This window comes from Callorhinus ursinus, unplaced genomic scaffold, assembly GCF_003265705.2.
Source record: "Callorhinus ursinus isolate GAN/ISIS: 27379988/994484 unplaced genomic scaffold, GSC_fseal_2.0 scaffold50, whole genome shotgun sequence".
Lineage (NCBI taxonomy): Eukaryota > Metazoa > Chordata > Mammalia > Carnivora > Otariidae > Callorhinus > Callorhinus ursinus.
The window spans coordinates 8,792,704-8,805,232 of NW_027397112.1; the positions used below are offsets into that span (position 1 = coordinate 8,792,704).

General features: G+C 41.6%; 1 protein-coding gene across 10 annotated transcripts in view; it reads right to left on the reverse strand.

Moving 5' to 3' along the window:
* Nucleotides 1–12,529, reverse strand: part of TANC2 (tetratricopeptide repeat, ankyrin repeat and coiled-coil containing 2) — a 352,068-nt gene that overhangs the window by 15,612 nt on the left and 323,927 nt on the right. For all 10 annotated transcript variants that reach the window (XM_073883063.1, XM_025890285.2, XM_073883069.1 and 7 more), the window contains 3 exons: nucleotides 5,721–5,854; nucleotides 4,609–4,732; nucleotides 317–492 (listed from right to left, as the gene is read on the reverse strand). In XM_073883063.1, the coding sequence (XP_073739164.1) occupies nucleotides 317–492; nucleotides 4,609–4,732; nucleotides 5,721–5,854 (434 nt within the window). The remainder of the gene's footprint in view (nucleotides 1–316; nucleotides 493–4,608; nucleotides 4,733–5,720; nucleotides 5,855–12,529) is intronic.

Below are 12,529 nucleotides of genomic sequence, written 5' to 3' on the forward strand. Positions count from 1 at the left end.
GGACATGGATCAAGCAGAACAGTTAACACAGGGCCAATGGCTCAGCACCGCTCCACTGAGGGCTCTGGCTGCTGCCTGGACTTGATTCAACCGCTGGTCTGAACCAGGCCGGGTAGTAGCCATGGGACTTAAGGCCACAGTTGTACTCTTGGTCTTTAATGGTGTTTTGAATATTCCTGTCCTCTAGCAAGTACAGGTCCAAGAACTTTCTATCAGGAATCATCAACATGTTACTCTACCCTTAACCCCCGAGAACATTACGGATGGAGAACCCTCCCTGTCCCTACCACCCAAAGGCCCGTGTAAAGGCACTCACCACCTCGGCATCACCGTAGAAAGCTGCCAGATCCAGTGGGGTGCGGCCGTTCTTGTCAGCGTGGTCCGTAGCAGCCCCATTATCCACCAGAGAGCGCACTACTGAGAGATGACCCTTCAAACAAGCCCAGCTGAGGGCTGTCAGTCCTTCTTTGTCCATGAGAGCAATGGAGGCACCTGGAAGGGCGAACGCAGCACAGGGCTGAGGAAACACGAAACACGGGGCCATCCAGAGCAGGAGGGCAGGCTGCACGCTCTGTCGAAGCACAGTCACGTCTGCTTCCACGTGGGGAATCTTTTCATTCCTGCCTCACTTTTACTCATTCTGTAGGGACCATTCCAAATCCCCCCGTTTCCAGGAAGCTTCTCTCGGTTCACTGTTCACCTCGTCTTCAATGTGCTTAACACATGTCACCTTATTCTGTTCTTAATCTTTTTTTTATGTATCCTACTTGCATGTAATAAATTCTCAGTGAATGTTTTCAGGACTCAGCAAAAGTCTTCCTTTTGTAATAGTATAAACTCCTGGAGAGATTCTCATAAAACAGAAGGAGCTCAGTCCATGTTTATCACTGGTGATAGCACCAGGCCAGGCTCTCTCTCCCTAGAATGCGGGGGAGATGAACTCATGGGAAGAAACTGAGCCCAGGCCACAAGGAAATTCAGAGTTTAATTAAACTTGTCAGCCTTCAATGATCCCATCCTCACTCTCTTAGCCTTTCTGGTATTCTACATCTGTTTCTCTTCAATGTTCCTATATTTTCATCTGTAAGGATCAAGCATACTTGATACACTGTTTTGTAATTAGTCTAAAATTCAATATATATTTGGTTCTTAGCCTAGACTGTAAGCTCTTGGATGGCAAAGGGACTATCATTTCCTTGCTACTTTTGAAGAGTACCTAAGACAATTCTTTTCACACAGTTGACATGGCACACTAACTAAATTAGGATCAACTTACTGCCTACAGAACACTTTCCAGGCTGCCTCCTCAGCTAGACAGGGGTCAGATGTCAGATCAAGCTTAGCATGTGCCATAGCTAGGCTCAGGGTCTACTCAGCAGTTCTCTGGCCTATCATGTTTTTACTCCTAGAGGTCAGACAACCAGACCTTGTGGCTTCCCACAGCAGGATGAAGGGCTGGAAGGGACCATACCTTTAACCCTCCCTGATGACAGCCATTTATGTACTGGGTTTTCTTTTCACAATGGTATAGTTTACAATGAAAACATTGACTCAACACAGAATGAATTTGAATGTGGGAGAGAATCTAATGAGTTTTCTCAGATGGACCATCTGTAAATTCCCTGGACAGAGCCTCCAACGGTAGAAGAAGCAGGATAAGAAGGTTCTGGATGTATATTACAGATAAGCTGATTTTCCAAAGATAAGGAACGCTGGAATTTAAGAAATTAATAGGAGATACATATGAAATAAACCCATATATTCAAAATGCATCCAAAATTCAATATGTAATCTTCCCCTTCTCTCTTTTCTTCCCATTGCAGTTAGTAGAATCACACGTCTTCCAAACATCCACTTCTAAAACTTTGGAGTTATCTTTAACTCAACTGTCATTATTTCCTACATATAATTACTCTTTATATCCAAAATCATTTTTGTACTTGGCCCTTCTGTTCTATTCTAACAGCTACTGCACCTGGATTAGAGCCTCGTTATTTCTCATCTATCACAGTGCTTCCTAATGGATCCCCCAGCCCACTATAATTCCTCCATCAAATCTACTATTCACACCCCTGCCAGGGGGATTTTTTTTTTTTTTTTAAAGCACAACTCTGGCATCAATTCCCTTTAAAAAAATCTTGAAAGGCTCCCCATTGCCTTCAGAATTAAGTCCAAACCCTCTTTTAGTCTGTTCCTTTTCACTTTCTTTCCACATATGTTTCCAATATTACTTCCCAAGAGCCCTCATGTACTTTACCAGACAACTTGAGTTATTGCCCCAAACCTGTTGTGTGCTGGATCTCCTCCTTGACTTTTCATTCATGTCCCCCTCCCTGATTACAAAACTTTTTTCCTATTCACCTTTCAAAGTCTGTCCTTTCCTAACTCAAATACCTTTATCAGAGCACTCAGGGTTCTCTGCTTTTCAGGTATTTATCTTCGTTTCATCCCCTCCTTGCCAGATTACAGAGTCTCGGAGGGCAGAGATTACAGAGATTACAGTGTATTAGTGAAAATCACTCACCGGCACAGCACTGGTATAGTGTTCTGCAAGTAACGGCAGCTAAATAAAGTTTTGTAGGATTTGTTGATTTAGTGGAAGTCTCTGATTTAAGTGTGAAAAAATGAAATACTGAGGATCCCTGACTTATGGTCTGATTTACAATTTTTCAACTTTATGATGGTGCGAAAGTGATTCACATTCAGTAGAAAATGTCCTGCGGATTTTGAATCTGGACCTTTTCCCGCCTAGTGATGTGGGGTGCGATGCTCTCTTGTGATGCTGGCCAGTGGAAGTGAGCTGAAGCAAACCAGAAGGCCATGAGGATAAACAACAGATACACTTAGGACCATTCTGTTTTTCACTTTCAGTACCGTATTCGATAAACTACATGAGATATTCAGTACTATTATACAGTAGGCTTTGTGTTACATGATTTTGCCCAGCTGTAGGCTGATTTAAGTGTTGTGAACACATTTAAGGTAGACAAGGCTAAGCTATCATGTTCCATAGGCTAGGTGTATTAAATTCATTTTCAACTTAAAATATTTTAAACTTGGGTTTATCAGGATGTAAGCCCATCATAAGTTGAGGAAGATCAGTAGTACAAAGACCTGCATGTCTGCAGTGGTAAGGGAGAACAAATCTCTGGAATCTGTGTCTGATAAGCTTCCACGAGCGTGTGGCAGACACTATGCAGTGATCCAAAGGTTATCAGTGGCTGAAGAGGTCTTGCCTTTTCCAGTAGACTTGGGTTGTTCTGGGACATTTATTCCTGCCATATCTTATCCTCAGAATCCAGGTACACCCCCTATCCTCCTCCAACCCCCTCTTGGCAGAAGTAAGGGTAGATGTTACGAAACCAGACTTGTTTGTTGGCTTGTATTGGAGAAGCAAGAACCACTTTGCATGCTGGGAGAGCGGTTCTCTGGTTCTGACCCAGCACTGCGAGTCTGAGGCTGTGGCAACAAACAAATCTTCTTTGGAGGATACAGCTAAAGATCCAAAAAATCTTTGCCTGAGCTTTTAGTTTGAAATCTTAGAAGAAATCTCGTCTTCTTCTTAACTTGATGACCCTCAGTTGTGCTGGCCTGGTTATGATTCTTCAGGAGGTTGGCTTGCTTGAAGTAAATGTGCCCATAGATATAATTATAGATGTTTAGGTCCAGTTTACTAATAGGGAAGGCTAACTGGAATGGAGTCATTAGGCTGGTCACAATCACACTATCTGCTACTTCATGTAAAGGCTCCAAGTCCACTAGATGGTACTGTAGAGTCATCAGTGACTTGAGTTTTCCTTCTACAGAAGTCTACCCTCATTCATCCCTATTTTGCATAGGTGACTGAGGTCAGAGCAATCAAAAGGAGCCTGAAATGCTTTTGAAGGTGGTGTGACCGCAATCTCTTTAACTTATTTCTCATTCACCAAGAGTATGTGAATGTTAATGTCAAAAGGAATTTATTACAATAGAAGATAATATAATATCCTGATTTCTCAAATAGGGTCCCACTGTCAGCAATTGTCTTAACCTCTGTTTGCCTCCTTTGGATTACAAGAAAAATATTAGTTGTACAGGCTTAAAAAAAGATAAAAGTTAAAGAAAAAACAGTCCTTGGAAGATGAACATCTATTGAGTGTATATTAAAAAAAAATCAAAGTTTAGAGATTACAGATTTGAATTAGAGAATTTAGAATACAAAGAATATCAGAATTAAAGGGTCCCACTGTATATAAGAGGAGAGGAGAGGAGAGGAGATGGACTTTCACATTTTAACCAACTAGATTCATAATACATACTTTTTTTTAAAGATTTATTTATTTAGAGAGAGAGAGAGAATGTACACATGTACACAGGGTGGGAGGGGCAGAGGGAGAGAAACTCAAATAGACTCCCCGTTAAGCAAGAAGCCCAACGCGGGGCTCAGTCCCAGGACCCTGAGATCATGCCCCGAGCTGAAACCAAGAGTCTGGATGCTCAACTGACTGAGCCCCCAGGTACCCCAATAATATCTATTCTTAACATCTCTTAGAATCCATCACTGGAAATCATGAATTCCTTGGATTATTATAGGCACTGACCATGCAGCTCTGGAATCCCAAGACTGACCTTGTGCAAGTAGAAAGTCCACAGTTCCCAGATGGCCTTCGGAGGCAGCCATCATCAGGGGAGTACGACCTTGCTTGTCTGCCATGTTGACATCGGCTCCATGGGTGAGTAAAAGATCAACAATCTGCAAGTGCAGAGAAACAGGGATGAATGAACCAGGAAGAGCTGCTGAGTAGACATGTGCATGTTGCTCCCCACACTGGGGGATCTCCTCCTATTGTACAGGCAAGTCACCTCTCCATGTAACTTTCTACTGCAAGGGTCCCTTTAATTCCTGCAGAGTCCTAGGTACCATGTGATCTGATTTCAGACTCTCTTTAAGGATAGCCAAATGAGAATTCAACTCTGAATGTCTGACTCAGCCCCTAAGTGAAAAAGAATTTAAGATACCAAACGCCAAGATGTAGACTAAACAATCCCACAATGGAAGCTCCAACACAGGTCACTACCTATGCCAGTGCCATTTTATTGACCTCTAGGGGTTGCTAGTCTGCCTGTAGGGAATATTTATGACTAAAGTGAATACAACAATAAAGTGCCTCTGATAAAACTTTTATACTGTTTGGCTTCTAGGGCCTTTTTTCTACACAAATACTTCCAAAGATTATTACCAATCTGCTTTCTTTTCCATCCTAAGTATATAAATTAACATTTATCTGGAATTCAAACATCTGGAAAGATTGCATAGCTAGAATTTACATACACCACGTTTTCTTTTAGCAAGTTTGAGACATCTGCAAGACACCTGTTAGCAGGGATCTTTTGGGATATGAACCTTCCAGAGGACCTGTGAATATGTGGACGTGTGGATATGTGAGAAGCAGGTCACTCCATGACCACGCCAGAAGTAGCTAGTCCTTCTATACAATATAGATCATGATGATTATTTTTTTAAGAGATTTTTTAGAGATGGGCCATGATTTTGAATGTTAGGTTTCTGATATCTTCTCAATGAACGAGAATACTAATAACAAACACCCAAGTCCTCAAACCCAATGACTGCTGAGTAACCCAAACTTTGTGGGTTTTTTTTTTTTTTTGCTCTCTGCTTCAGAAGTTCCTGTCTAGAACTCACCCCTACCTGAGGGACTGGAAGTAGCTACCCTGCTTACCTGCCAGTGGCCCTGGCGAACAGTGCTGAACAGGGGCACTGCCCCTCGGCGGTTTGGCTGGGCCACTGCTGCCCCCTGTTCCAAGAGCAGACGGCACACCTCCAGCTTGCCCCTTCCTGCCGCAGCTGTCAGTGCTAAGGGCAGAGAACATAGACTGAGAACAGGTGGGTCTTGACCTCCCCAGCCCTGTGTGTAAGCATAGCAGTGCATCTGTGCTTGATTAATGTAACTGCTACTTTACCTCCAAGGATGATATTAGCTACTTTTGCCATGAAGGAAATTTTTAAAGAAAAATTATGCATAAAATCACATTCTAGTGGGCTTACAATATATGGAGACAATTGTAATAATACATTTATTAAAAATCACCTTTGATTAAACTTATTTGGTTTCATCTTTCCTACCCAGACTGTCTTCCCTACTTCTGACTTACCTCTTTTTTTGGCATCTCTTCTTAGCTACAAACCTTTCATGGGTGTGTATGTGTGGGGGGAATGTAGAGAGAGGGGCCTTGCAGAGTAAGGCTTTTTGTTTTATTTTTAAAATATTTATTTATTTAAGATATTATTTACTTATTTGATAGAAAGAGTGTGAGAGAGCACAAGCAGGGGTTGCTGCACAGGGAGAGGGAGAAGCAGGCTTCCTGCTGAGCAGGGAGCCCAACATGGGGCTTGATCCCAGGACCCCGGGATCATGACCTGAGCCGATGTTTAACCCAGGCGCCCCAAATAAGGTCTTTTTTAGAATTAGCTAGGAACCACTTCTGGCCAACCTCTACTCCTAGGCCCTTAAACCTAAAGAACCAAAGCCAGGAATGGCAGTCTCAGGTTCCTGGGCCAGTTTTCTTTTCTTCTTCATTAGTTGAGACAGAAGTTTCGAGTACATCCGCAACCATTTTCATATAAGGGTCAGAACTGTTCAAGGTAATAGTCTTAAAGATGAGAGAAGAGGTGTGACAAAGGCTCTTCTGAATATAAAATAATGGAGTCACTGATAATAAAAATAGCTATAGTGACTAGAAGGGACACAACAGGGAGAAACTTAAACAGTCTTTGTTTTGTACTATTATCAATTGTTTATGATCTCTGAGAGAATGGAGATTCATGAGGGCCTATTTCATTCTCTGAGCGCTGTGTCAATAGTAGCATGAGGGATTTGGAGACAGATTTTCTACTAAGTCCATATTTGAACAAATATATACATATATATTTCATTTGACCATGGCGTCTCAAATGCATAGGTTCAGTGTTTTAAAGAACGGAGGAGGGTGGGGAGGATGGTAAACACTGTTAGAAGGTGGCAGGAATTATGCTTTTAAAGAAAGAGGATAGAGAGCTTTGTTCCCAAACTGACTTGGACACCTGATGTGGTGGCCAGCAAGTTGTTCCTTGATCATGGCCATCTACTCCAATGGCAAACCAGAAAAAGATAGTATTTGGCAAGTGCAGATAATATTTCGGTTTGCAAATGTTCATATCTAATCAGGAAAGCAACTGAGATTCAAATCAAATGGTCACTTGAAATTTTTTTCATTCAAGGGCAACCGGTGGCATTTTGTCTTTGGGCTTGGTCAAATTCATCCACAACTGATTCATATGCAAAGTCAAACTACCTGTCAAACCACTAAGATAAGCCTTCAAGTCATCTTTTCTTTCCTCGAGGATAAGAATTTATAAAGGAGAATATGACAGTTTTAGAAGACATATTTACTCAAACTAGACGTGTCTTATGTGTATTTTCAGTTGTATTTTGGACTCTGAACAGCAGCATTTCTGCCCTATTCCTCACAGCAGGCCAGAGGTTTACCTGAGGTGAGGGTCACTTCTAAGCCCTGAAGGAGTGAGTACAGGTATACTTGACTAAGAAGTTTTGTGTCTTGTTCCTTACATCAAAGTGATCTTTGCCAACTTTATATTTCTGTTTTTTTTTTTTAAGATTTTATTTATTTATCTGAGAGAGACAGAGAAAACACAAGCGGGGGGAAGGAGAGGGACAGAGGGAGAAGCAGACCCCCCGCGGAGCAGGGAGCCCGATGCGGGGCTCGGTCCCAGGACCCTGGGACCATGACCTGAGCGGAAGGGAGACGCTTAGCGACTGAGCCACCCAGTGCCCCAAGAACCCAACTTTGTATTTCTAACAGTTCAGAAAAAACAAACAAAAAACCACAACACTTTAATTCTTGGGTCAGAACACAAGAGTAGCTTAAGAACTTGACTGAAAACCATCATGTCGCATACCTTAGTTTACACGTGTATATATAAATGAGCTCTCAGTAAAGCTGGAACAAAAATAACCTGACTGGGGTCAACAGTCATTAGGAACCATAAGGATCATCTTGTTGGTACATGAAACAAATGATTTGGAGAATTTCTAACTCTTACTTTCTGATTCCATTTAAAGTAGCTATGCAGCAAACCTCACTTTTAATGCCCTGTGTATGGTGGGGGGAGGGCAAATACATTCTTTTTCACAAAAGAATTTGTAGCCTGCTGGAGAAAATATTGCCAGTATTTCAGAATCAAGCCTTTCACCAATGATGCCAGCTCCCAGAACACTGCTGAAAACTTAACAACCAGCGCCCATCTTGAAAGCTAAAACTTCTATTGTTCACTCTAACCTGTAGTTATATTGCTCTGGCTGGCGCATTTCAACTCACTGGATAACACATTTATACGAGAGGGAATGTTCCATTTGGCTGTTTTCTTTGTTGTATCATTTCTGTTGCTTAGGTTATGATGTAATTTGGCAGGAATCTCCAGCTGATAGCTGGACATGGTCATTAACACAGCTGGCCAATTTCATCTCAGAACAACACAACTATGTACAATGGGATCTGTACTTTTAAAAAATCCAAGAGCAAAAAACTGCTTTGGCTGGATTTTATGTAAATCTTATCAAAAACTGTTAAAACTTTTTGAAAGAAGATTAAGGTAAAGTCGGTTCTGTAAAACAACACACTGGTTCTTAGAGCAAACACAGCAGTTCGGAGCCAAATCTCTTCCTTAGAGACCAGTAACAGAATTTGTTCCCTAGCTTGTCAGCAGCTGATGAGATTATCTGACATAAATGGTCCTTTTTCAAAGCGAAACATCTAAGGAGTCTGAAGAGGCAGACAGGATGCAGCACAGAGTTGGGGAAATAGCCAAAGTCGGCTTGGATGGGATGGGGATACTACACAGAATGCAGCAAAGCAAATGGTTCTTCTGTTTATCTATTTTCAACTGTGAAAGAGTGTAGCACAGACAGGTCATGCAAGACCAATGAGAGACAGGTGGTTGGGGAGACATAAACTGATCACTGCTATCCAAAACATTAAACATTTATTGAACTATTTGTCAGATGCTGTCTCTGCTCTCAAGGAACTCCAGGTTGAGTAAGGATAACAGACAAAAATTACATTGCTATCGAGTGTATAAGTTGTATGGAGGTAACACAGAGAAAGAAGTGTCTGAGAAGGTCTTCAGGAAGAGATGTTCATCTGAGCTAGATGCTGAAAGAGAAACAGAGGACTGAGAGCAGGCCAGGCACAGGGAGAGCACGTACGGCACTGAGGTGGGAGACAGCAAATTTATTGTTACTGGAGTTACTGGAGAAGCCAGGCAATAGATAAGGCTAGAGATCATGACTGGTCTTCTTAGGCTACACTATATAACTTCATTAATGGTACAGGTGGTCAATAAAGGGTTGTAAGCAGGAAAGTGACATCAACAAAGATCACTCTGGCGGAAGTCACAAGGGAGATGAATCACGAAAGGGTGACAAGATCAGAGATCAGGCAGTTGCAATAACGTAGGCAAAGGATGATAAGGGCATGAGTTATAGGCATCTCGTTTATTTTGTCAACTCTTGCTTCTTTTGGGTCATAGGACGGTTCAGGCCCTCCAGAACTGCTAGATGATTTTTAATGCTGGTCCCAGTCTAAGCTTATAGGACAAGGAAGAAGAGGGAGTGGTGAACAATCTAATTGCTTTTCTTCTGTACTGTTCCATAAGAAGTCTGTGAAAACCCTATGGGATGGGAGGAGGCCAGCCAGACGGTGGAGGCTGGATGTAGGCAGATGCTATCTGGAAGAATAAAGAGGCTGAAAAAGGAAGACAAAAGCAACCAGGATATTCTAGTGACCTGCTTTTAGAAAATCCGCTCTGTAAAAATTACATCTCAATTATTATTTCACTATAGGCTAAGATAAATTTCATTGATTCTAAGATGCACTTTTTTCCCTTCATATTTTTTTAATTTTACTTTATTATGTTATGTTAGTCAACATTCATTACATCATTAGTTTTTGATGTAGTGTTCCATGACACATTGTTTGCGTATAACATCCAGTGCTCCATTCAATACGTGCCCTCCTTAATACCCATCACCAGGCTAACCCATTCCCCCCAACCCCCTCCCCTCTAGAACCCTCAGTTTTAACACCTCTAAAACTGGGATGCATCTTGTGATTGCTGTGATAATAAAGAACTGTGTCAGTTTAATAGGCTGAGGCTTTTTTTGTAGTGGCACATAAAATAATGGCTATATAGTTTCCTATAGTTAGTGGTATCTTAGATTTGATATAGTAAGGGATACAAACTGTTGGGAACATCACAACCTTTTGATTTTCCTTAGGTAAAAATTGTGTTGTTTAGACCAGGGCTGCAGGTCACAAACCTTCGTTCTCTAAATGAGAGGGACATGTGTAAGATTTTGCCATTGGAGGAAACATCACAATTCACTGGGTCATTACACATTTTGAATGATTATGTGCTATAAGGTAGAAAGAAACATGTATATTTAGTAAATCTATCACGATAGATAGAAAAGCAACTCATAGTCTGTTCTATATTGGTGGAGAGGTATAGCAACATTTTTACACAGCACAGACATTATTTCCTAGAAATTTTCCTGAAGCCAAATAACTGTTTATAGATCTATAAATTGTATTACAGATGCATTTCATTCTAGCACTATTTAAACAGCATTTTATGTCTATAATGCTGAAATTATTTCATATATGTATCAAGTTAAACACAACACAATTCTGATTACAAGCCAACTGACATGAAGCTTTGATTTTTTTACAATCTTGAGATATGGTACATATTTAAATAAATTACTGTAACAAACTTTGTTGTGCATGTTAAAGTGAGATATTTTAAAAAGTCCTGAGGCCATAAAATTTTATTCCTTTTTTTGGGGGGGGAGAGAGAGAGAGAGAGAGAGAGAGAGAGAGAGAGAGAGAGAGAGAAAGAGAAAGAGGTGCAGAGGAAGAGAGAGAGAATCCCAAGCAGGCTCCATGCCCAGGGCAGAGGTGACATGGGGCTCAATCTCAAAACCCCGAGATCATGACCTGAGCTGAAATCAAGAGTCTGAAGTCTAACTGACTGCGCCACCCAGGCGCCCCCATAAAGTTTTATTCTAATAAGAAATTCGTATCAATAAAAATAAGTCTTCTACTTAGTTCACTCCCCTTCTTGAACATTTTTAAGAAATCCTTTCAAGTACAGCACTAGAATATGTTTGATATTCATCACTATGATTGCTAGCCTTATAATTCCTATCCATACCCTCATCAGGCCATACTCCTTTCTGCCCTCCCCTGGGGTTCCAAGTGCATAGCTGGCAACGGGAGCCTGTTGGGAGGTTCAGCAACACTGTGCTGGGCAGGGCCATGCTGACGGGAACAGTAAAGCACCATGCCCCTTCTGCAGCTCTCAGTCACAATATACATGCTCCAAAACTGCTGGTGTCCTGGTCAGTCCCTTCCCCGAAGTCTGGCCCTTGGTTTCCCGCAGGGAAGAGTCCCAGAGACAGCAGCTGTTTCCAGCTGCACGTTTTCCTTTAATCTGTCACGGGCTCTGAAGCTGCAGCTGCCTGACATCTGTTCCCTTTGGCTCTTACAGAGGGAGGGATAGTTGGAGAAGCAAATTCCTGAGCTTTGGACTATTCCACATCATGTTAAAGAAGCCATGAATGGAAACGTCACAACTTGATAGGTCGTGACAAATTTTAAATGAATTCAAGTGCCTCCTTTATTTTTAATAACACTCTGACTCTAACTAAAATACACACCCTCTCTGTTTAAGAAAATATTCCCCCTAAGTTGGCCATCTCAATATTGGTCTACTTCTCCTGGCAAACATGACACATATCTGTGGTGACTCTACAGTTTGCCCTGGCTTCATAACAACACATAAAAGGTTACTAATGTTTCTCCAGATGTTCCAGTTTAGACTTGGGGGAAAGACAACAATCATTTCCTGCAAAGACCACAAGGAAGAAGCTTCTGTTTGTGTAGTAAGTACCAAGCAATATAGACATCTCTTGGCTACAGATCAAGAGGGACTGCATGGGGCTGTGCCTTATAGGGTGGTACCTTCATTTTGCATCCAGAGAGCAGCTTTACTCAGTATATAGCAGTTTAACCACATCAGACACCACTCTGCCATGATAACACTTGGTTAAGAGAGGTGTGGATAAAAGTTTAACCTCCTGGTTTACAACTGCAGGTGGAGTTATTTTGATGGGAGAAATATTCATACCTAACTGCTACAAGAATCCCATAAAAGAATTTTCTGCTCTGGTTTGGCACATTGTAAGGAAACTTTCAGTCTTTTACAATTATTTGGAAACAAGAGCAGGGTAAAGTTTTGGTTGAAAGACAACTCCGGTGCTAATGATTTGGAGAATCCAAAGGGAAAGAGGACTGGAAGAAGGACATTGCTTGACTTTTTACTTTGGCTGAGTCGATCTCCAGTACACAAGCCATAAGACTGAGGCTGCCAGGAGAGGAAGAATGAAGGGGAGTAAGTCAGAGGGGGAGA